General features: G+C 40.6%; 1 protein-coding gene across 2 annotated transcripts in view; it reads left to right on the forward strand.

The window, feature by feature from the left end:
* TRAPPC12 (trafficking protein particle complex subunit 12) overlaps positions 1-26,457 on the forward strand; it is a 92,045-nt gene that overhangs the window by 56,399 nt on the left and 9,189 nt on the right. For both annotated transcript variants that reach the window (XM_050950744.1, XM_050950743.1), the window contains exons 6-8: positions 9,959-10,071; positions 14,759-14,831; positions 20,909-20,982. In XM_050950744.1, the coding sequence (XP_050806701.1) occupies positions 9,959-10,071; positions 14,759-14,831; positions 20,909-20,982 (260 nt within the window). The remainder of the gene's footprint in view (positions 1-9,958; positions 10,072-14,758; positions 14,832-20,908; positions 20,983-26,457) is intronic.

Raw genomic sequence — 26,457 nt, forward strand, 5'->3', positions numbered from 1 at the left:
GATGATGCAAAAACAATGTCGCGGGTGATTCTGGGTAAATGTCGTCACTCATTCCTTCCTCCGTGAAAGCAATGGCACACAATCATTTCGCGCCCTTTTTCCCTGGATTGCCCTGGCAGATGCCATAGCATGGCAACCATGGAGCCTGTTTTGCCTTTTGTCACTGTCATCGTATGTGTACTGGATGCTGCTGACAGAGGCGGTACTGCAGCACTACACAGCAGCATTCATTTGCCTTTGCAAGGTAGCAGAGATGGTTACCAGTCGTTCTGTACTGTCTGTTGTGCCATTGTAAATTGGCAATGAGATGATGATTATCAGTCGTTCTGTACCATCTGCTGCTGTCATGGGTGCTCCTGGCTGACCTTCGCTGAGGTCGGCTAGGGGCGCAAAGACAAAAATGAGAATGACCCCCTGGGTCATTCCCTCCTTTATGTTGTGTCTAAAAATAAGAGTCAATCCTGCCTAGAATATGGGGCAAGTGTACTAGAGAACTAGTGTACCAGAGAACCAGAGAGCACAGCCGCTCCATGTCAGATCCCACAGAAATGATGAGCTGCATGCCATTCTAGGGGGTACCCCTGCAACAACCCCACCCGTTGCTTCCCTCCTCCCCCAACCCTTCTGGGCTACCATTGCAGCGTCCCCCCATTTATGTGATGAAGTAATAAAGAATGCAGGAATAAGAAACACTGACTTGTTAGTGAGATAAAATGAGGGGGAGGCAGCCTCCAGCTGCTACGATAGTCCAGGCAGGACATTAAACGGTGGTGGGGAGAGGAGCCCAGCATCCCGCTGCTATGATAGTCCAGGCAATACAGAATCTTTTCTTTAGACATGAAAGGAGGGGGGGCTGATGGAGCTCAGCCCCCAGTTGCTATGATGAAGACGGTTACCAGCTGTTCTGTACCATCTGCCGGGAATAACCAGGAGTCATTCCTATTTTTACCCAGGCGGCCCCGGCCAACCTCACCTGAGGCCAGCCAGGAGCACTCACAGGATGATGACGAGGACGGCTACCAGTCCTACTGAACTGTACCATCTGCCACCGGGGAAGGGAGCGGAGAGGATGCTGCTGTTCAGTGCCCCAGCACCGCGTCTACCAGCAGCATGCAGTGACACTGAAAAAAGTCAAGAAACTATTTTTTTCCCTTTTCTTTCACAGGAAGGGGAGGGGGAGTAAATTGACAAGATATACCCTGAACCACCCTGGACAATGTGTTTTACCCTACAGGCATTGAGAGCTCAGCCAAGAATGCAAATGCTTTTTGGAGACTGCGGGACTGTGGGATAGCTGGAGTCCTCAGTCCCCCCTCCCTTCCTCCATGAGCGTCCATTTGATTCTTTGGCTTTTCGTTACGCTTGTCACGCAGCTCTGTGCTGTGGACTCTGTCTATCATAGCCTGGAGATTTTTTTCAAATGCTTTGGCATTTCGTCTTCTGTAACGGAGCTCTGATAGAACAGAGTTGTCTCCCCATACAGCGATCAGATCCAGTATCTCCCATACAGTCCATGCTGGAGCTCTTTTTGGATTTGGGACTGCATCGCCACCCGTGCTGATCAGAGCTCCACGCTAGGAAAACAGGAAATGAAATTCAAAAGTTCGCGGGGCTTTTCCTGTCTACCTGGCCAATGCATGTGAGTTCAGCTTGCTTTCCAGAGCGGTCACAGTGGTGCACAGTGGGATACCGTCCGGAGGCCAATACCGTCGATTTGCAGCCACACTAATCCTAATCCGATATGGTAATACCGATTTCAGCGCTACTCCTCTCATCGGGGAGGAGTACAGAAACTGGTTTAAAGAGCCCTTTATATTGATATAAAGGGCCTCATTGTGTGGACGGGTGCAGCGTTAAATCGGTTTAACACTGCTAAAATCGGTGTAAACGCGTAGTGTAGACCAGGCCTGAAGAAAACTGTGCTAGTGATTCAACAGAAAATGCTCTCTAAGAAGTTTACTGACCAAAGGCCTGGCTCATTGATTTTTTCTGTTGGTTTTCCTATTTTTACCTATCCGTTTTGGGGGATCAGCTTATAAATGAATGGGGTAATGAACAAGTATATACAGTATATTGTATTGTGTGTGCACAAAGGAAGAGACAAAGTTGTGCCTGAAATCTTAAATTTTCATACTTAATCATGGACCCTCTGTGTTCTATTAACTATGTTTTATGTATGAGAGTCTAAGAAATTCCTGTTCCTTGCAACTGATGTTCTTTATTCTTTTTTCCACTTTAACTAATTTTTTCACTTTTTGTTTTTTGTGATCTATTAAAGTGATGCAGGAGAACATTTAAATAAAAAAAATTATAAATAGTTAGTTTATAAACCATGGGACCCTGAGCAACCTAGTTATACCGACCTAGCCCCCGGTGTAGACAGTGCTATGTCAACAGGCTGGTTTCTCCCATCGATTTAGCTGCAGCCTCTCAGGGAGGTGGCGTGCCTACACAGACAGGAGAAGCTCTCCCATCAGCATAGATCTCATCTTCAGTAAGCGCTGCAGCGACTCAGCTGCACCAGTGCATCTCTTTTAACTAACTTTTTTTTTTCCCTTTTCCTTCTAACTTATTTTCTTCTACTTTATTCTCTAACTATCATCATTCATGATTTCATTTTACTCTGAGTCTTAAATATTATTTGGTTCATTTACATGGGAATTTTATCTAAGTAAGTCTGGAATTTGGCTATCTTCATATTTACGGTATCGTATCTCCTATTGCCAACTCCAAATGTTCAAAAATCATAAATACCCCAAAAAATCATGAGATTGACTTTAAGATCATGAGACTTAAGGAAGTAATAAATGTGGGGTTTCTTGTGATTTGCTTTCTGGTTTCTGAGCCTTTAACGTGCACTTGGGCCATGTTTCTAAGCTTTTCTTCACAGCCATGAAGGCTAGAAAGTTACCGGTACTTTTCCTTTTAATGAAAGGTGAGACTTTCACAATATCACTTGTTTTCAGGCGCTGGGTCTTCAAATAAAACATAATATATCCCAAGACTCGTGATAAAGTTGCAAGAATTGGCAACTCTGAAAATTTACCAGAGTAGTAATTTAGCAGATTTGAAATGAAGAAAAATCTTTTCCCTATTTTACATCTGAGGTTTTTAGCTTTCTTTTCTTTGTACAATGTAGATTTGTATTTTGCTGTGGCTTTTTCATATAAATAGAGAAGATTTGTTTTTTAAAGCTGAAACATTGCAAGAAGAATGTTTATTGCCTGAATTTTCACCTTTCCCTCTCCTCCAAGTGTGGTTTTTTTTTTCCTTAATACTTTTTTGCCCTAGGTCTCAGTCTTGCTCCCTTTAATGTCAGTGGCAAAATTCCCTTTGACTTTAGCAGCGTCAAAATTAGGCTTGTAGTTCTGAGTAACACTAAAGCTGTTTAAACAAAAATGGTGCAAATATTTGTTTTGAGCAGTAAGAGCATGCTTAGAAGAGAACTGCAGCAGGTTTTCTTCCACTGCAGCTTACTGGGGAGCTGTTGCAGAGGGGATTGGGTGTTTCTTAGAAGCTGCCAAGTTTTGATGAATTGAGACTGAGAGTTTTGTTTACTTTGTAGAGACAGTCGGGGGGGAAAAGAGACAAGACTTGAGAGAATATTGCAATAATAATGAGTGAACAAGTGTCTCCTGTTCTTGCCTTTATTTCCACAAAGCTTCAAAGGTTCCCTTCCTTTTCATAGCAGAAATATTAATCACTAGTGGCTATCACAGATAGCGTGTAGTCGTAAAAAGTTTACGTAGAGTTAAAGCTCCAGAATACTAATTGTTGCAACTTGTTCTTTAAGCAACTGTTGTGAAATACCTATGGTCTTAAAGAATTCTCTTAATATACCATAGATAATGTTCTTTGTGCTTTCCTGGGTAAATCTGATTACATGATTCTGTTCAACTTGAATATTTTTTTTTTTATTGTAAGAGGGTAGTGATGCCCTCACAGCTCATAACCTAGATATCTCCAAGGTAATCACGCGCAAGACAATTCACATAGAAATTCTTTACAACAACATAATATATTTAAATTTCACATTTCTTATTCAACTATGGTTTTAGTTTTCATGTTTTATTTCTCATCACTATAATTGATTCATATTGTAAATATACCTAGGTTCTCCTATTTACAGATTCAGCAGTATGCTATTTTAAAACTACTAACCTACTATTCATGTTTCACATTGCAAAATCCTGTCTGTCCACTTAACATTGCCACCCGTCACCATGTATCTGAGTACCTTGCACATCAGATCTGTAGCAGTAGTGAACTCCCTAATGAACTGCTTGGAATCTCCAGCTGTCATCCCTTTTTAAGGAAAAAACTGTGGTGTTTTTTGTTTGCTTGGGTTTTAGGTTGTTTTGATTTGTTTGTTACATATTTTTATTTTTTGTGGGAGGTGCTTGAGTATATGGGGAGGCAGAGTGTCAATGTTGTGAGTCATTCTCTCTATCAGTATTTATTAATTTGGCCGTATACTAAATTTTATTTCTTTCTAAACTGTAACAGTAGATTTTTATCCTGTGTTTTGCTTATAGTAGCAAATATATTTTTTCTGCTGTCTCGATATGCACACACACAACTCCTCAATTTGTCACATATTTAACAAAAAATACTGTTTGGGTGACTAATTGCCTCACAATTTAAGCAAATCTTTATAATTACATATTCAACTATGGCATTATTAAATTAATGTAGAATTGTTTTGCTTCATCTTGTTTCAGTAATTATTTAAAACCATATGTATTCATTTCAGAGAGCAACATTTTTTAAGTATTGATATTTTTACTATAGATACATTTTTCTTTCAGATATTTTAATTACTTATATTATTTTCAATGATCCTTTTTAGTGCTCATTGGTTCTGTGCTAACTTCTTAAAATTTATTTAGATTATTTTCTTTGGTTCTGTGTTTAGTATATTTTTTTATCTTTAGGATATGTTCATTGTCCTTTTTTTTAAGTAAGGTTTGTTACATTTGCAGTACTAATATTCTCAGTATATTTTTCCTTTGTTATTATCCTTATATTAAGACCATCACAAAGATTTATTTATTTTTTTAATCAAAAGGCTCAACATCCGTGCCTCATAGGACAGTGGAAGCTGTGTTGCGGGGAGGGAGAGGTGTTTGTAGATTTGCCCTTTTCTACTGGAATGGGCTCTTCCATGTCAGCTCCTTTGGCACTGGTTTTCTTACTCTCAGCAGGAGGAAACTGAAGGACATGCCTTCGATGCAACATGAAGTGGTTCTGTCACAGAGCAACAAATCAAAGTCCTATTGTTTAGACCAAAATTCTTATTGAGCTCTGTTAAGTCGGTTAAGTCTTCAAAGTCAGCACTTTCCATGATTCTCTCATTACATTGCTTTTTACTGTTTATCAGTAGAGCTTGATGAGAATTATTCATAAGAGTCATACTGCAGTTTGGTCTTTGCCTTTTTCATCCTCCATTCTCCCTGTGAAATTCTACTGAACTGCTTTTAGAGCCCATTATGCTCATAACCTTCCCTTCCACCATGCTACACACATAGGTCACCTTGCAGGGTCTTTTGATAACAAAGCTTCACAATCATCCACCTTCTCAAAAGATTTTTAGTAACTTGCTATTGCTTCTCTCATGCTTTCAAGGTCTTTCTCAACGTTTTTCTGTCACAGCAGTTTAAAGATAATTATTCCTCTTCCTCAATCTGAAACAAAGACACAGATTCAATTTTTGGATGTTAGAAATTGTACAATAGGTAGAAAATATAGAAGTATTTTTGTTGGTTTCTTTTAAAAAATCATTCTAGAGTAAAAATAAATCTTTTTATGAACGAACCCCTTGAGATACAATTTATAGGAATGCCATAGATTTTTTTTCAAGGAAAGTTTATTTGTTTATGTTTTATATCTAAATATTTTGAGGGTTGTAACACACAAATCGGCGAAGACTTGTAAAGTCTAAAATAACGAGCATTATTTTTTCCTCAGAAAAGTAAGTCTACAATTGTTTGTTAAATTAACATAATGTAATGTTTTCATATTGGTGCTGCTAACCTACACCAGTTGTACCTAAGAGTAACCACATCAAAATCATATAACAAAAATGAAGATAGATGTTCCTAGATCCAGTATGGGGGAGCGAGGGGATCAAGCTGATTTATCTGAGAACAGTTTGGTTCTCAAACTTGATTGTCCAACAAGTAAAACATCCCAGGGTTGTTCTGTAAACAAAATTAGTTCTTTAAATTAAGATATGTATGCATGCACGCATGTTTCTCCCTTTCTGAAGGACAATTTGCTGATCTGATTTGACCTGCAGTTACAAAGTATTGGGTAGGTTGACTGATTGGCATGCCCTATCAGAGGTTCAGGTTAAAAGTTGGTTTCCCTCCTCACCAGATGGCAGCAGTTCCTTTTACCACATTTCTCCCAAAGTGCAGCTTGCTAAGCAGAATAATTTAGCAAAGTAACAAACCAAGCAAGCAAATCATTTGTTCTACTGTTCAATAAAAGGAAACTGAGGTGGGAGGGCAGTGCCAGTCAGTGCCTTCAGGATTTTTAAGTTCAGGTTGGCAGTCTGTTCAGTGCACAGTAAGTAACTGAATTTCAGTTGTCTGATCCTTGTGTATACTTGCCCTGGCTGCTGATCAATATTTTTTTTCCAGACATGCTTGGATCACGTTACTATAGTAAACATTATTTTACTTTAAAGGATTCTAACTATATTATCAAGATTTATTCCAAGAGAGGCAACAGAGAGAAGAAAAAACACCAGTGTTTTGGATCCTTCTGGGATGTCAGCATGGGCCACAAAGCATATAAAATAATAAAAATCTAGGGAGTGGAAGCATGATATTGATCTCTTCCTTCCTGTGGACTGGCTCCATGCTGCACTAGTCTTTGATGGATGCTGTGACATCACAGCAAGGTTCATACTAATGGATCACATTTGAATGGTTTCTGGCCAGCTGCCCTGAATGAAGTAGCACATCATTTGTGCTTAACAAATAATAAATTAATAATACAAATAAAGTATATTTTTAGGTAATACTGTGCTGGATACCTGTCCTAACTGAGCTGTTAGGGACTTTCAGCGTGTATCAAAATTGGTATGTGACTTTTTGCAGGACACTATGAGTTCCCATAGCTTTCTGCGTTAAAAAATAATTAAATGAGTTTCTCTACCCACACAGAGGAAGTGTGATTTATAAACCAGATACAGTTGGCCTTCAGTGCCATTCATCTCTCTAACATAAGGTGACACCAACTTTGGTGATACGGCTTAGTAATGTGGTTCTGGGTTACTCCTTCCCTTTCTGCCTCTGATAGCATACCCACACACACTAGTGACCTCATGTGCAGCAATGTAGAGGATCAATAACTTTCCAAAATAGACAGTCCCAAAGCTAGTTTAAATATTCTATGATTTGTTAGTGAGAGGCATGTTTCCTCTGTGGCACTCCCTATGGATTGAACTATACTGATTTGGTTCCCAAGTCACGTCTCCCACATGACATTACTGCTGCCATGTTACTGGGTTTTATTAGTTTTTACAAAGAGAGCCAATGATACAGCTTTGTTGTGAGTTCTTTTCAGGGTTGTTATTGGTGTGACACCTTCATCAACAAAAATTGCTTCTAAGCCTTCAGATTTTTTTTCCATCTTACAGCCACATTCTCTGAAGCTTTGCTACACAAACTGGACCTAATTTGCCTTTTGCCTGACACAGAAAAATCTGTTAGAGTATATCATGAGTTGCATGGATCATACCACACCAGTATGTGCCAACTTTTCTCCAAAATAACCATACTGTCTATGCATTTCTCGTTATTACTTCTTAGGAGAATTATTACTTGAAGGTTGAATTAGAGCTCACTGATCCATCGTTGTGGTAGAGAATATGACCAGCCTTAGGTCAGGTTTGCCTTTTTAGATTTGCAAGACAGGCATTTGAGGTTCATAGCATTCTGCTACAAAACAGTTTTAGCTGAGTGTTCCCTCATGAAGAGATTCTGCAGTGCATACACTTTGGTTGTCCCCAGCTTGCATGCCTGGCTCTCCAGCGATCTAGGCATTTTTCCTTATCTTGTTTTGTCCTGTATTGTGCTTGATTACTAGTCAGTATAAGGACATATTAATCTCTTTGCTATTGGTTTGATAACTTTTTTAAACATTTCCTTAAAGGAATTCCAAAGGCATTTTTGCTTTCTTAATCTGTGTTGTATACTTGATGCTTTATTTGTGTGTACTCCTACAGAGGGAACACTTCAGTCTCTAAGAGGAGTCTTTGGGGATACTTACCTTTGGAGAAAGGGAATTTACTTAGATGTAATTGGAGTTCTCTTAAGGTCATAATTAGTGAGTGATTTTCTGGTTAAGATTCTGTCTTGTTTTAAAAAAAAATCTTTAGAGACAATGACACATTGTGTATTTCCCCCTTTGACACATGTGCCTCATAAGAGAAGGTATAAAATCTCATCTTTCTAAAAAGTTCCCTAGTCCTGTTTATGAGAAATGGTGAGCCAAAAATGAGACTCTCTGGAGGATAATCTCTTTAGTGTAGAGTATGCCATCAGGTTAGTGTACTAGACTTATAGGCAAGTGTTCTCTCTTCCCCCATCACAGTTTTCCTGTTTGTTACTAATAACTTTGTTTCCTAGGATCTGATTCTTCCCTCAGATAGTTTTGCTCAGTATCCACTGAAGTGTGCAAATATCAGAGAGCAAATAAGATGCAGAGTGGGTCTGAGTCTCGATGAAGTCAATTGGGATGTCCAGCTACTTGCAGGACAGGGTCCTTAGATTACTGTATCTTTTTTTACTTTCTAATAACATTAAAAGAAAGCAATTTTTTTGTTGCAAATATTGGTTAAAGTTCTCTTTCCCCACCCCTTCCGTTTGGTATCCTGTCTCACTGCAAGGAAAACTTTATTCAGTTTGGGATTCACAGTGTAATAGATCTCTCCATAGGAACACTACTGTCTTCACAGGAGACAATATTTAATATGATAAAAGCTGAACTAAAGGGGTAGGGGAAGAGGTGGGGAGCTGTTTGGTGTTTCAGGGCAGTGATAATCTTAGGACAATGGATCCCAGATCCTTATTGGGGCTTTAGGTACTATTGCAATACAAAGTAATAATAACAGAAACTCAAATAACATATTTTACTTCCTTGATTTTCTTTAATTGCACATCAGATTTCATGTACTTATGTCACAGTATTCCTCTTGTTAACTTTTTATCATTTAATTTGCTATTTTCATTCCCTTACCTAGTTTCTTTTAATATATGTTGATTTTCTATTTTTTTGTTTGTTTGTTTTGTTAGGGGCCCTTCTAATCTGCTTTTCATTTATTTGGAGGAAGCATGAGTGCAGGGGACTGGACTAGATGACCTCTCGAGGTCCCTTCCAGTCCTATGATTCTGTGATTTAATTTGCATTTAATTTGTGTTGCTTTCTTATTTGGTTATCTATCTTTCTCAGTATGTGTGTCATCTTTTTTAAGAGCTACCATTAGAAAAGCCATCTTAAATTCTTCAATACTATTTGTAAATTAGGGATTATTATATTTCTGTAGCAACTCTGTAGTTAAATCGTAGATGAGTTTCCATTCTAAACCCTTATTTTCAGTTGCTAATAAATTCTTCTAATTTCTTTTGGCCTTCTAGACACACAGTATGCTATTATTTTAAGGATGAATTAATTGCACACTTTTACCATTGTGATTATGCTTCTCTGTATATATTTGTATTTCTCTGTCCAAAAATATATGATTCTATAAAGTAGCAAACATTTTACTCATTTAACATTTAGTTATTTAATCAAGGGAAGAAGAGAATTTAGAGATTTTAATTCCTAATCACTTTCTCTAGTGAATATGCCTAGGAAATGTTTTAAGAAATACCCTATAGACCATAGTCAACAATATGCTTGGATAACTGTAGTAGTCAAATTCAGTAACATTTCATTATGGTTCTAGGTTCCATGGTTCCCTTTTCCATGCGGATTTTACATGCTGAACTTGAACAGTACCTAGGAAATCCCCAGGAGTCACTTGATAGACTGCACAGCATGAAAACAATCTGCACAAAGGTAAAAGCTTCTTTAGACCAGAGGTTCACAAACTTTTTTTGTTGTCTCTCTTTCTCAGGGGAACCATGTCGCCCGCCCGACTTCCCCCTTCCAACTCCTGGTTGTCCCAGGCAGAAAGTGACTCATTGAGGGGAACAGGCAACACACACTTGGGATGTTGACAGGGCCTGACTGACTCCATGCCTGGAGGACCAGGAGCAGATGAAGGAAAGTCGGAGAAGAGGCAGGACATAAGAACAATGGGTCAGAAAGTCAGTCACAGAGTGTGAGAGTTTAAGGCCAGAAGGGACCCCGAGATGAGAGGCCATCAACACTACGCACACACTAAACCCAACAACAGCAGATACTGACTTTCCTTCACCTGCTCCTGGATAAGCATTCTTCCTCATCTTAAAGAAACTCACCTCCTAACTGCTTCTGAGCTCAGCATCAGCATGGTACCTCCATACTGAATTTTGCATACACTAGCTATCTGGTATTTAAAGTGCCAGACTCTCTGGCATGTGTCAGAGCTTTCAGCTGGCTATATTAAAATAGGCAAATCCCAGTTATGATATAATTAGCCATGATTCCCTGCCAGAACAAAGATGTCTGGTCAGCTTTGAGATAAAAGATATGCATTTCCTCTTTTTATTTTTCTTTTTAAAGGAGATATTACTGTTCAGTTATTTGAAAGGCCTAACAATATATGGCTTTAGTTGTTTGCCATCAGATACATATTTTGTCTTCCAGTGCACCTCTAAGACAGGAATTGCAGGAACAGGTGTAAGGGAGAGAGGAGGGAATACAGAGGAAGATGTACAAACAGGACAAATGAGAAATTTTGCACAGTTGGTAATTTAACCACTTAAACCATTTGAAATTGTTTAGAAAAAAATTACTAAATCTGACATTTCTGCATATATAATTGGTTGCACAAATCTGTTAATCGGGACCTTGTCTGCAGTGTTCATAAGTAGAACACGTTCTCCACATTAAAAGAAAAAGTCATGGCACAACCAAAAAAATAACATTAAAAATAAGGGGGAATTGATGACGGGGGATCTTTGCAGCCATAAACCAATAGTGTTTTGGTTTATTACTTTAAAAGTGAAGGAAGAATATTTCAAAATCCTTAGCCCTCTTTCTGGTTTACAGAAGTGTCTATGGATACCCATTATGTAAATGTGATGATCTTGGAATCATAAAAGCTAGAGGTGGGAAAAGACCTATTAGCTCACCTTCTAGCTCTCTGCCAATGCATGATTGTTTTCTAATGCTTAGTCTAGTTTTTAATGAACTGACCTGTGAGGTTGACACCAGTTCCCTTGAGAGACTATTCCAGCCTAATACTAATACAGTCTCATTGTAAGAAAATGTCCTCATATTCTATTTTCCTTTACTTAAGTTCATCACATTACCCCTAACTTAAACTTCTCTGTATACTGCTAAATATTACCTCTCACTCCTTGGTGTTTACACCAATCAGATATTTGTAGACATCACTTTAGCCAATCTATGGACTTCACATTTAACTCTTTCATTCTGCTCTTAACTTAGTCTCTCCAGCCCCCTGATCACTTTACTCTTATGTGAACTCCCTCACATTTGCCAGTGTGTTTCTATAATCAGGTACACACAATTGCACTCAATATTCAAGATGAGGTCTGATGATGTTGCACTCAAAACTTCATGGGGCATGAAGTCATCCCTAAGATTCAGCCAGCCAATCAGTTTTAGTCAGTAAATACTTAGTCATATTACAGTATAAACGAGGAGTGGGCAAACTACGGCCCACAGGCCACATCAGGCCCATGGGACCATCCTGCCCGAGCTCCTGCCCCGGAAGGCTCGCCCCTGGCTCCTCCCCTGCTGTCCTTCCTCCCCCGCAGCCTCAGCTCCCTTGCTCACTCTGTTGCTCGCGTAGTGCTCTGGGCGGCAGGGCTGTGAACTCCTGGGGCAGCGCAGCAGCAGAGCTGGCCTGACCCGATCTCTGTTCTGTGTGGTGGCAGCGGTGGCGGTGTGGCCCGGCTCCAGCCAGACTGCATGGCTGTAGCGCCGCCAGCCACCAGTGCTCCAGGCAGTGCGGTAAGGGGGCAGGGAGCAAGGGGGGTTGAATAGAGGGCAAGGGAGTTTGGGGTGGTGGTCAGGGGGCAGGGGTGTGGATGGTGGTCAGGGGGAAAATGGGTTTGAATGGGGGCAGGAGTCCTGGGGGGGCAGTCAGGAAGGAGGGGCTGTTGGATGGGGCAGCAGGGAGCAGTCGAGGAAGAGGTTTCGGGGGCAGTCAGGGAACAGGGAGAAGGAGTGGTTGGATGGGGCAGGGATCTCTGGGAGGCCATCAGGAATGAGAGGAGGGGTCTGATGGGGCGGCAGGGGTCCAGGGGCAGTCAGGGGACAGGGAGCGGGGGTGTGTGGATGGGGCAGGGGTTCCAGAGGGGCCATCAGGGAACAGGGGGGGTTGGTTGGCGCAGGAGTCCTGGGCGGGTGAGGGGGGCTGGGCAACGATCCCCTCCCCTATACAGCCCTCCATACAATTTACAGAACCCGATGCGGCCCTCAGGCCAAAAAGTTTGCCCGCCCCTGGTATAAACTGTAGCCAGATGGCTAGGGCCTATTCAAGAGAGCTCACGGATTGGCATAACCAAAGCTTTTCAAGTCAATATCAAGAGGCATAATCAAAGTTTCTATGGTCAGTTGGTACAACTCCTGCCTGTATAATCTTTATTAGGATTATAATATTAGTATTATAGAGTATTATAATTCTCCCGTTGTGATAAACACCAAATTCACACAGGAAAATAAAGGTTACCTTAATAAGGGTCATGCATGCATAGCCAGATTTTTGTTATGCATTCCTTATGCAGATTGTTGAATGGAAACTTTTCCCAGGTTACAGTTTTATTTAATTAAATGTATAGCTGTGGATATGCCTCAAGGAGGAATTTAGATCCTGTACATTTTTCCGTTGAGTTCAAATATAGCCACGAGTATAACCAGTGAAACAATCACAGGAACTGCAGAACTGCATGTCCTACAATTTGTGTCTCATTGCAAATTCTGCCTTTTTCTGCAGAACTTAGGCTTCTTGTTTTAGGGCAGGGAAACGGGGTGGAAATTGCTAGTGCACTGTGTGGTACCACTAGCCTTCCCTGCATAAATCAATATGCTGTTGCCCTGTTAAGCAAGCATTGCAGAGAACTGTCTCCAGACAAACAGCATCAGCAGCAAAAGTATGAACTGTTTCTTCCATTCACCTCGATGATGTGTTCACTTGAAAATCTAGCTGGGACCACTTAAATGCTAATACTACCGTGAAATAAACTCTAACAAACATGCATCTGGAGACAGAAATTTAAAAAGAAGACAAAGCTGCCTTAGAATAAAATCATCCCTGGTGTAATCAGAATGAAATCAGTGTAATTACTTCAGAGTTGCATTTAACCCATGATTCTCTTCTGTTGCAAAATAAGCTCTTTCCTATTGCCCGCCTGGTGACTAAAATGGCCATTTTTTGGTCGCTGCTGAAGAGGCACTGGACTCTTAGCTACATCTTTTGGCACCTAAGCGTCTTTAAAAATCTATTCCTTAAATTCCTAAACCCCATTTTCAAAAGGCTCTTAATACCTAAGGCACTTTTAAAAATAGAACTTAAGCTGTGGGATCAGTTGATCTCAATTTTACCCTATTTCTTTCACTGTTTGGAAAGCACAAAGCACATTTTGAGTGCTACTGCACTGTAAATAATCTCTCTTTAAATTGTCATGAACTGAAAGCACTAGGTACCCAGTGTACTCAGCCCCCAGGAGAGGGAATGCCTCCTATGTTGCTGATAAACCAAACTCATCAGCTAATTAAAGAGTGAGTGGCTTAACAGGCTCTTAAGGGAGTCCCATTCAGTCTACTGTGACCAAAAAGATGAAACTGAAATGCAGTGATTTAAGGGGATGGGAAGCAGCAAAAATAGGGTAGTCTTCAAGAGTCAGAGAGACATTTGGATACACTATAGCTGGACTGGAGAAATGCAATTGGCTTACATTACAAATGAAACTGTAGATATATATATTTTCTAAGTGCAGATATCTTAAGCCAGAAGCTCCAATAGTTATACATATTCATTCTCCAGATAATCCAGCAAACATAATTTTTTGCTCACTCCATAGTTTATGTTGTTTAAAATCTCTAATAAATAAAAAACCGCAACAAAATCCCAACTTTGGGAAGGAAATGGAGCTGAGAGTTAGAAGGGTCATTATTTAATTAAGAACAAAAAAGGCAAATTCTCTTTAAAACCAGAGCATCACTGAATTTATGGGATACCTAAAATAAAATTTTTTAAAACCTCTTAGTTCTCTTCTGGAATCAGTTTGACATTTTTGCAAGAGCTAATAATCATTCTCTTGTGGGGCATATTTGATATTTTGCTTAACAAAATGCATATGTCCCTGGTGTATGCTGTCTTTAAATGCTTTGTGAATATCATAAACCTGAACTCTAACTTCGGCACTACAGTACAAAGGCTCTCTGTTATGATTGATCTAGCTATAGTAATAATCAGTGATTTTGAAATGTGTCCATGTGAAACATTCCTGTTTGAATTGTTTTACATACAGACTATGACAGCTGTAGATAACTTGCATATAATACAAAATGCTGCCTAATTCCAGAAGGCCTGTTTAAACTCATGTTAGTTCTAAACAATTTCCTACAGATATTAGAAAATTTGGAGCAGGGCTTAGCAGAAGATGGAAGTATGACTAACATTACACAAGAGAACCGACAAGGTAGGCATTTTTTTAAATTTCTTTTTACAGGTAATATATTTTCATCACTTGCCCAGGTATGCCAAAAGTTTTCACAAGACTGCCCCAAAGCTGTTAAAAGAGTACTTTTGTGATTGAATAATCTCTTCGGCCTCTGAAATGATACACCTTGTATTTTTATTTGCTGGAATTCATTTCACAGTTTCACCTTTTATTTTGATCAAATTGGTGCAGTAAATCAAATCTCCTTTGTAGTTTGAAGAAACAAAGAACATGGCTGCCATTCTGTAGTGTTAGGTGTACAAGAAAATCAATTCATTGCTGAGGCATTGGAGAGAGACCAGATGGACATGTATGTTAAGAGGCTCATTTCCTCCATCAGTCTTCTCCCCTGAAATCTGAAAAACTTCTTTAGATCCAAATTTTCCCTCCTTCTCTGTTGGTCCCAGCAGATTATATTAATTTGGAGGGTCTTTTGCTGTGTATTACCCTATTTTGATTGAACATTTATGGGAGACTTTTTCTTTTTTATTTGAATTAACTTGTTTATTCAAGATCATGGGGCAGGAAGAAAGGGGATTTAATCAGGAGCTGCTGTTTGAGACTCCTGACCAAAAAAAATTCCTTTTTCTCTGATAACATTTTTTTGGGGGAGTAGGAGGAGGCACCCCTATAGTACCTTTAAACACGTGGGGTGGGAGGGATGGGAAGGAAGGGAAAACATAGGTAAGGATGAGGAATAACATTTTCTAAAGCATCTTAGGCACTGGAGATCCTAAGGCTCGCTGAAAATCAATGAGATTTGTGGATCAGGGCCTTAGCATCCCAATGAGACTTAGGCACCTAAACTCCACTACAATCCATAAAACCAGTTTGGCTGCCTCCTAACCCTAAATTCACTCAGCACCTAAATTTTTGTTTTAAAAGTTCCCAAGAAACCAAAGATTTTGCCTCTGTGCATGTGCACAACACCTCATTCATGGCCTCCAGATGCTTAACCCGCAGCGGGATCCTCAAATCAGGTGAAGATAGGCGGGGAGATGTCTATCTCTCCTGCTGGGTCCAGCCTGGTAAGCGTGCTGAGAGCGTGCCTAATGGATGGGGACTTTTCAGAATCTAGCTGGAAGAGTGGGAAGTGGTGGTGGTGCTACTTCCTCCCTTATAACATTTAGCACAGTGGTTAGAGCACTTGCCTGGGATGTGGGAGACCCAGGTTCAGTCTCCTTCTGCTTGATGGGGATACTGGATTTAAACGGGTCTCACACTTCTCAGGAGGGTGTTCTAACCATTGACCTATGGGATATTCTGATGTGGAGTATCCTCAATCTCTCCTGCTGAAGTTGGATATATAGTGAAAGAGTGATTAGAGCTGGGGGACAGGATTTTGGGTCTCCCCAGGTGGGTGCCCTAACCACTGGCCTATAGTCTCATTTGCACTTTCTCTTTCTGGCCCTATGATTATGTAAGTATTAATATAAAGTGGAACTGCTTCAACAGGAGAGACTGAGGGAGCCCCACATCAGACTATCCCTTAATCCCATAGTGTGACAGGTTCAGGCCAGATGGCTGCAGGAGAGTGATAGAAGGCAGATATATTAGCCCCAGGTTAAGTAGGTCCCCTTTCCCTGGATAAGGTAACAGGGAAGGTTCCAGAACAATCAGGAACTTTCTGGAAACAGTTAAGGCAGACAGGCTGATTAGAACACCTGCAGCCAATCAAGAAACTGCTAGAATCAATTAAGGCAGGCTAATCAGGGCACCTGGGTTGAAAAGGGAGCTCACTTCAGTTTGTGGTGCGTGTGTGAGGAGCTGGGAGCAAGAGGCGCAAGGAGCTGAGAGTGAGAGGGTGTGCTGCTGGAGGACTGAGGAATACAGGCATTATCAGACACCAAGAGGAAGGTCCTGTGGTGAGGATAAAGAAGGTGTTTGGAGGGAGCCATGGGGAAGTAGCCCAGGGAGTTGTAGCTGTCATGTAGCTGTTACAGGAGGCACTATAGACAGCTGCAATCCACAGGGCCCTGGGCTGGAACCCAGAGTAGAGGGCGGGCCCAGGTTCCTCCTAAAACCTCTCAACTCCTGATCCAACACAGAAGGATCTCTGAGGCTAGCAAAATCCTCCAATAAGCGTAGGACCCACCAAGGTAGAGCAGGAACTTTGTCACAATAGTTAGGACACACTTCTGAGAGATGAGGCCCCTGCTTAAACCCTTTCACCCATCAAGCAGAGGTGAGATTTGAGCCCAGGTCTTCCACATCCTGGGTAAGTGTTCTAACCACTGGGCTAAAAATTATAAGGGAGGTACCATCACCACCTCCTCCAGCATTTCTTGCAAGGAACCACTTAGACACCTATGTCATCTGACATCATGAGAGTATTGCAAGCAGAACACAAGCGCCTCTTGGACTTAGGCACCTAACTTTGTCAGAGGAGCGGGGCTTAGGACACACCTCTCTCGTTAGCCTCTCCCATTGGCTAGCTTAGAAATCCAAGCGTCATCTTTTTTTATGAGGTAGCTACCCCAATAAATATGCAAGGTTGCTCAGTACACTGCTAGCTTTGAAGTTTTATGGGCTGAGGATCATCCTGGATGTGCTAGGTATTATGTACCTCAGAAGTGGCAACCTTAGTCACTTTTTAGAAAAATGGGACTTAGGCACCTACGTCATTTAAGTGCACTTGAACATTTTACCTGACATGACTTTTTAGGCACTGTAATGGGGCAGATGAACCCCTTACCATGTCCAGCAAGCTGGGGGTTAAAACGTCCTGTCACAGGAAGCCAAAAGTCTTTCTGCCACTGCCAACAATCTATGAGTTAACCTGGTTAACATTCCTCCAGGACACTGTTCCCCTAGAGAGTCTAGGAAATCATTGTCTACCATTAGGGTGGAAAGAGAATAAATCAGTTTGGGTATAGTCCCAACCAATGTGAAATTTTGCTTTATACAAATCTCTACATACGCTGAGTGCTTTTTAGGGGGAAGAGAGGGCATGTGCAAGCACCTAGCAGCCAGATATTTGCATATGTATTCTGGTGAATATTAAATTTACTTTTTTCTGAGGACAAGACCAAAAAGCAGAAAGAAATACTTCACCTTTCACAAAAATTTGTACACAACACTCGTCGTTTGCTCAAATTATTTGAAAAAAATGAAGCTCTTTCTCTTTCTATGTGGCTCTGTTTTCACCTTCTGTTCCCTCCCCATACCTGGTTTCCTTCATAGGGTTTCACTCTTTTCCACCCGATGGCTTTCTCCCACATGGATTCACTCCTCATTTTCCCCAGGCCTTTTTGCTATTCCCCACCCTCCCTCTAAAAGACTGACTGCTTTTTGTCACATATGCAGAGACTTCTGTCCTAGCAGCTTACTAGCTCCATCCCCTAAAAGCTGTCCCTTTCACCAGCAGGTAACTAGCTCCTTGCTGTACGCCACTGTGTTTGCAATTGTCTTTAGAGCTGTGCTCAGCTTAGCAGGGGGAAGAGCTAAAAAGAGGTGGTCAGCAGGAACCAGGGGAGGGAGTTGCTGAGCAGCTGGGAGAGATGCTGCTGTGCTTGGACTACAACTGCCTGTCTGCGTAACACTGCCAAAGGACCCTGAGGATGCTTGCTGGTATTGTTGGCTGCTCTTGCCTGATGGGTTCGGTCGGCTCTGCTCCCTACATGCCCCTGTCTGCACTTTGAGCTGCAGGAAACTATATTTTTGTGGAAAATCTAGCTGAAACAAACCTTATTAACTGTGGCTGAAAAATACCTTAATTCATTATGGGGATTATGTCTGGGGAGTAATTTCCTTATTGCCAGTGTGAGTAGGTGCTGCATCAACCAGCCCATTACATGCATCTTCTCTACTGTGGAGCAGAACGTCTCATTTTCCAGTTGTTCAGTAGGAGGAGAGATTTAGCACTGCACCATTTGCCTGGCAGCACGTTTGTTTTCTATAAGGAACGAAGTCTGCAGCTGCACCAGGCACAGAACTCCCATTGAAATGAATAGCAGTTCAGAGCATAGAGCCACTGTACAATCAGAGCCTAAATTAATAACCATTAAGATGGAATGTTCAGATTGATAGTGTAGCAGCAAGGGCTTGCAAGGTGAGTTACTGTCATTTCTACTACAGGGTTACAGATAATAATCATCAGGTATTGGGTTTCTATTTTTTGTTTTCCCATGTCATTCTTTAGCCCCTTGCTGCCAGCAATAAGAATGCCTCCCGAGTGTCCTTTTGGTGCATATTTGTTCATCCATCGGACTTACTGGGCCTGAGCTTGTGGCTGCTTAATGTGCAAAACTCCCATTGTCTTCTGTGTATTGAGCAGTTGTAGAAATGCATGCAGCCATCTAGGTGACATTTTCCAGCATATTTGAAAGTTCTCATTTGCTGCTGTTTTTACTTTACTCTGTGCCTGTCCTGGCTACCACATATATATCTTAATAGTGCCAGCAATAACAGAAAGTGTTCTTTATAACCAAGTGACATCACAACACAAAACAATAAACTATAATCAAATGCATTCTTTTTTTAAACACATCACAATAAGTTTGACATATGGTATGAGCTACATAATAGCCTAATTGCCAATCACCTAACTTGAACTCTGACTAATGTAACCCCAGACTTTTTTAATATTAACATTTAGAGACAACACAAGCACAAAAACATCAGGAAATGCACTTGACAAACCTAAATTTGCTTCAAAATGGTATGGTAACTTAATTAGAAAGAGTTATTTAACACTGCCCTGTTTCTGCCATGGGCTCAGAAAGAAACAAAAGGTAGAAAACAGGGGGTAGAATGTCCTCTCATGGTATGCAAGGCACTCCTAGTTATGGCAATACGTTTTACATGAACTTGGGGTGGAAAATATCTAAAATTATGACTTATGCTGCTGAATGATATAAGAGAGCTATGACTAAGGAAGCTATTATAAATTAAATACCAGGTCCAATCTTGGAGACAAAACTATGCACTCAATTTTTAATGTGTCTAGAACACAAAGTTATATTTTGTACCTGTCTCACCAAGCTTTTATTACCTTTGTAAATCATTAAAGAAAATTAACTCTCTGTAACCCGCCATGGTTTTTATAACAGATCCCTTTATTGCTACACAAGAACAAAGAGTTATCACTGTTCTGTTGCAACCCCCTTTTTTTTTTCCTGTCTCTTCAACCACAGTACAGCGGCTTTGAGAGTTGATTGGCAGGGTGAGCCGTAATATCTGTTTTCAAATAATTAATTCAAAATCAATCAGTACCAAATTAATATCCCTGATGTCTATTTTTGAAGAACAAAAGACTAATTTTATTTCTAGTACTGATCTGTAGAACCCTGCATGGATACAGAATTTGTATCTGCATCCGATCTGTGATCCACAAACATGGTCTGAAGATACAAAGTGGATAGCCTCAGATTTGCACAGCTCTGCTGATCTACGGTCCCTGTGACAGTGGATACATAAGGAGAACCATTCTCTTACAACATCATGAGTCTGTCTCAAACCAAGGGAATGAGAAATCTGCTACTGCAGCCTTTAAAGCCTGCAAGCTCCAGGAGTGCTGAGAAGACAGACAGGCTCGGCAAATTTTTCCACCATATCACTAAGCCAGAGGCAAACACAAAGAGTCCCAGACTCAGTGTGAGCTCTGACCCTGCATGTTCTGGCTTTGAGATGAGATTTCAGCCTATGTTTGGGGTTTTAGCTGATTAAATTTAATCCCATAAATTACACAATTGTATGCTGATGGTAATAATTATTTAGATGTTTCTATGTATCTTTTGTTCTGATCTTAGAAAATTTGTGGCTTCTTTTAGTATTTAATATGTTGCCTGAACTAAAAGCTGAAACGTTGCGTTTGCATCGTTGCATCATTTATGCAGATATTCTATTCCTAGAACCAATCAAACTAGTCCCTTTGAGAGAGGCAGTATTTTCTATCTGACAGTACAGTGTGGTAGAGAATTAAAAATTCTATGCTAAATCCCAGTGATGTTAACAAGGGGGATCTTTTAAATCAGAATTCATAGGACCAATAATTGATGGCTAGAAAGAGCCTCTAATTTATTTGTGCACATTCACAAGCTGCTCTTATTTTGTAGCCTCTGTTGAGCTGTGGAGGTCACGTCTGGGCCGGGTGATGTACTCCATGGCAAACTGTCTGCTAATGATGAAGGTAGGTGGGTGGCAATAACTGCAGAGTTACCGTATATACTAGAATAGAATGTCAGAGAAACTGCAAGAGAATTACCGGTACATGGATAGGGGAAGACTACCTGACTGTACAAGGTTTAGCTTAGTGAAGAATTAATTAGACTTAGTAATTACTTATTTAATAGATAACCACTTGCAGCAATATTCTTTAGGACCATATCTACACTTATTTCTTTTGAAATCATTTCAGAGCACATGCAATAACAATACAGAATTTGCATTTTTAAATTGAATTTTTCAAATACTTAACTAAATACTGTAATTAAAATCAATTATATGCTCTCTGTCTTTCTCAAACTATATACTAGGAATGTTAGCCTACAGTATCATTACTGTATGCTACTAGAGTTTGTGTGTGACAAAGACTCGAAACATCCAAATAAATCTTCTGCCTTGTCCATATGTCTGTGCAACAAGGTTCTGACCCTGGAGTTTTTAGTCTCCTATAGCTGCAATGGTAGGAACAGTCAGAAAGGAGTTGTCTATTTTTTGCCTGTTTTTTTTCCTCCTCCTGTAAACCATCTTACTCCATTTTGTGCAGCAGCTTCGCCTTGCATTCAGAAAGAGGGAACAACAAACTTCTTCCAAAGTAGACCTCATTGCCATGGGAATAGAGATGCCCCCGTGCTAAGCTTGTGGCAAGAGCAATGGACTGCCTCGACCCAGATCTTAAAGCTACTTTATGGATCAATTAGCATCAAAACCCCAGAGCAACACTATCCACACTATAACCTCTCTCAGACCAGGCTCTGAACTTCTCCATATTCCTAGCATTGAACCCTGTTATAGTTTTGGCCTTCACAACATCCCAAACTGTAACAGGGTTCAAAAAAGAATTAAATAAGTTCATGGAGGATAGGTCCATCAATGGTCAGGGATGCAACCCATGCTCTGGGTTTCCTTAGCCTCTGACTGACTGCTGGAAGTTGTGAGTGGACAACAGGGGAGGTGGATACCTTGACAATTGCCTGTTCTGTTCATTCCTTCTGAAGCATCTGGCACTGGCCACTGCTGGAAGATGGGATACTGGGCCACATGGTCTGACCCAAGTCTGACCCAATATGGCCGTTCTTATGATCCTAGTTGCCCAACATCATTCCTGAACCTGGCTTTCAGTAAAGCTGAATAAGCTACTTGTAAGCCTTGTTTTCTTGATGTTTTTAACACTGAAATAATATCTCAAATAATGTATAGGTATGAAAGTGTCAGTGTCAGTTGCCCAGAGCCTGCCTTAAAATTCAGCATTTTGCTCTTATGAGGATCCCAGGAGATGGAAATATATATTCAGAATAGTTAGAGTGAGATCAGCACTATTCCTTCGTATGTAAATGCAACAGCACAGCAAATCAGGGTGGTCAGAAGGAAGCCCCATTCTGTCTTTAAAGCAAACAAGTCTCTTTTGAATCAGAATCCTGAGACACAGTCAGTTTTCAGGAAACTCCCCTTTTTGAAATGCAGGGAGGAAAAAAATTAATCTCCATCCCAAACTTAAATCTATAACTGGAGTATAAAAGTATCCAGTTAAAGAAATATAGTTAACAAACACTGCAGGCTTCCAGCTAGTTATACAGTAACTTTGCTTGTAACTATACTGATTTTTTTTTCCCAAGCTCCTTATGTCTCCTTTAGTCACTTCTGCACTCCTCTTCTTTTCTGCGTCTATATCCCATTCTTGTTTCTGTTCCCCTTTCATCCTTTTTGTGGTATTTTCTTCTCACTTCAGTAGTGGCATGAACTCTAACTTCTAAGCCAGTCATCAGTGTTTCTGACAAGGTTCTTCAAGGGAACTGCCCTCATTCTCCTTCCTGCATTTCCCAAAAACGGGAAACTCTCAATCTAGGAAACTAGAATTCCAAGATTATTTCCAGAATTCAGATTTCCCACATAATAGTACATGTTGCTATTGAACCCCAACATACCCATTACCTGTATTAAACTCGTCCTTGAATATGTTGCATGTGCCTTTCCATGGTGCACATAATTTTCAAGAACTAGAAAAGAGTCAGAATCTTTTAAGAGTAATTTTCAAACATAAGTCATATTGCAATTAAAATCAGGACAAAATGTGAAGATAATCTGTACTATATATGCCACAAACCCTCTGACAGCGATAAATTGGCTTCTTGTTTGTTTTTTCCTTTAAATGTTCCCAAATGTTAAAACAGTCTTAATAACAAACAATGCTCATATATTCAAATCTGCCTTCTGCTTTAATTGATAACAAATTATTTCTTCAAATAATGATTTTTAAACATGGTCTTTTTTGAGGATCAGCCTTCTTTGAGAAAATTAACGACACAAAGCTTCAGATATCTGTAAGAGATATCAGTTGTATGTAATATACTTCTAGAGGAGTATTCATTGTAAAATATATCATTCAGTTTTGAAGCTTGTTGTTTTCCGGTGTAATGAATAAACCAACAAATTCTGAACTGAATCAGTGCAATATATCGCCATCTAGTGACAATATATTATATTGGGATATAATTCTGTGTTGATTCTGAAGGACTGTTTGTTACTTGAATCATTTGTGCTGTTGGGTAGATTGGTGATGATGATAATAATAATAGTTATTTACTGAACTATAATAATATTCCCTGTAACTTGGTGTAAAAAACATGGACTAATTTCCAGCTGTAAATTTTATTAACCTTTTCCTTTGGCTAGAAAGTTAACTAGTATTTGTTGAAATATAATTATAGATTATCTTTAAGGCTAGGATTGTCAAAGGAGCCTAAAACAGTTAGTTTCCATGGGAGTTGGGTGCCTAACACCTTTAGGCTCTTTTAATAAACCTAGCCTTAAAGATTAAACTCAATAAATTCCCCTCAGTGTCATTCTTCTTGACCATCCTGAAACGAAAACTTACGCGACCCATGGAGTTCTGTCCTTACATGGCCACATGAGCACCTCACTAATAGCCCTGTTAGGTAGAAAAGAATACTATTTTACAGGTGGTGATTTGAGGCACAGAGAAAGTGACCCACGATCACACAGGAAACCTGTGGTGGAACAGAGAATTGAACCTGGGTCTCCTTTACCCAAGGCTAGTCCTCTAATCCAGTGGTTTTCAAACTTTTCTTCCGGCTACCCAGTTATGGAAAACTGTTGATTCCTGTGACTCAGTGGAGCTGGGGATGAGGGGTTTGGAGTGTGGGAGTGGCTCAGGGCTGGGGCAGATGGTTGGGGTGCGGAAGGGGTCAAGGCTCTGGCCTGGGGATGCAGGCTCTGGGGTGGAGCCAGGGATGAGGGGTTTGGGGTGCAGGGAGGGGCTCTGCATTTGTGGGGGGCTCAGGATTGGGGCAGCAGGAGATTGGTTTGCAGGGTTGGGGCATGGGCTTACCTCAGCCATCTCCCAGTCAGCAGCGCAGTGGGGGTGCTAAGGCAGGCTTCATGGCTGTCCTGGCACTACAGACCACGCTGCGCCCCAGAAGTGGCCGCAGCAGGTCCAGCTCCTAGGCAGAGGTGCGCAAGCAGCTCCGTGTGGTTCTCACCTGTAGGCACTGCCCCCCAGCTCCCATTGGCCAGTTCCCAGCCAATGGGAGTGCAGAGCCGGTGCTTGGGGTGGGGGCAGCACACAAAGCTCTGTGGCCCCCCTGCCTAAGAGTCAGACCTGCTGCTGCCTGCTTCCCGAGTCCAGCATGGTGTCAGAACAGGTAGGGACTAGCCTGCCTTAGCCGGACAGCACCGCCGTAGGGTCTTTTAACGGCTCGGTCAGCAGTGCTGACCCATTGTCTTATATTCCGCAACCCAGTACTGGATCACAACCCGCAGTTTGAAAACCACTGCTCTAACACTTGACCATTCTTCCTCAGATACGGAATTAACTTTCTCCTATCTTCATCGTATCTAGACTACTGAATGCAGCATCATGAGGGAGCATTCATTCCAGATCCAACTAATGCTATGCATTACCTCCTTTCAGCAATCTGATTGCACACACACACACAAAATCTGCATTGCATTTTTACTTCGTCAACCTGAAACATTTTAATTTTTAAAAAGTTCCATCCAAACTTTTGCAGTCTTACCAAATTTCTTGTCACTGAAAAATAAACTCTTAAATGACATCCCTATGCATAACATAGATGCACTCTAATTAAAAGCAAGTGCCATATTTTAAAACATATAAAGAACATAAGAACTTATTTATTCAGAATTGTACCCGCTTTTGGATAGCTTGCTGCTAGTAGAACCAAAACCAGAAGAGATTTTTTTTCCGGGGTGGGAGGGGTATCTGGGTCTACTGCAATTAAAAGATGTGGAGGAGGAAGGGAAGACAGCAATCTATCCTAGTGACGTAAGAGTCTCATGTCTAAGGACTCTCTTCTGATCTGGATTCTGTTCTGATTTAAAAGACAAAGACAGCATACATTGTCGTCTCTCTTGCTTTAATTATGCTGTAGTGCTATCTTCTGGATTCATAACACTGTGAAACTCTGTTTTCACAGCCACTACAAAAGTACTACAGAGAGGGAAAAGGCCAAGTTTTTTTCCTTTTTAAGAAAGTTATTCATATCCTCCTTTCTCAGGACCAGTTTCTCAGGACTAATCCTAATGACCAGTTTAGGGTGCAAAAACGAAAGGTGATTATTAGTCTCTAGTTTCTGTACCTGATCCCAGCATACCACTGAGCATGAACATTTGTTCCTACCTCCAGTGAACTAAAGATCATATTTAAATTATTTGGATTTAAAATAAATCACAAATTTTGAACAACCTGTCTAATGCAAAGATTATTTAATACAAACACAGATGCATTTCAGTACAAGAAACATATTTTACTTTTCTTCGTGCAAATAGCCTTTTTGGATTCATTGGGACTATTTACATGAATAAGTCTATCTAGGTTTACGTCTAAATAGTGCTTGATTCAAAAGTTATTAAAATTTAACACAATGTTGCCCATTCTCATAAATTTATCATGTGTAATGCAAATTTGTCCCCTCCTGCAGGCATTCTTATGCAAAAATCTTCAGCCTTCATGTAATTTTTTTTTTTTTAGGAAGCAATGTGTGAGAGAGAGAGAACTCCCTATTTATGTTTTATAGTTTAGTGGAAGGTGCGTGAACCTTTTAAGTCCCAGGATTATGAATTCTAGTCCTAATGCTTCCAGTGACTGCTGTTAACGTTTCTATACCCTTCTTGACCCTTATTATAAGCTAAGATTTCATATCATATGGGAGGGTAACTGTCCTTCACAATTTGCACAGATAAGTGGGAGCTTACACAAGCCCGCTTCAGGCAGAGCTGATAATGAAACACAAGTCTCTAATATGACAGAGCTAAGTTTATCCATTTTGCAACATAGTCTTCCAGAAGGAACCTGTCAAATGAGGTGCCTGTATAACTGACACTAGTGCAATGTGGCTTTCTGCCATAGTGTAGTGGGTAAGCCACACATATTAATGATTCTGCTACTGCATTCATGCAAAGA

The sequence above is a fragment of the Gopherus flavomarginatus genome, chromosome 4 (genome assembly GCF_025201925.1).
Source record: "Gopherus flavomarginatus isolate rGopFla2 chromosome 4, rGopFla2.mat.asm, whole genome shotgun sequence".
NCBI classification, from domain to species: Eukaryota; Metazoa; Chordata; order Testudines; family Testudinidae; genus Gopherus; species Gopherus flavomarginatus.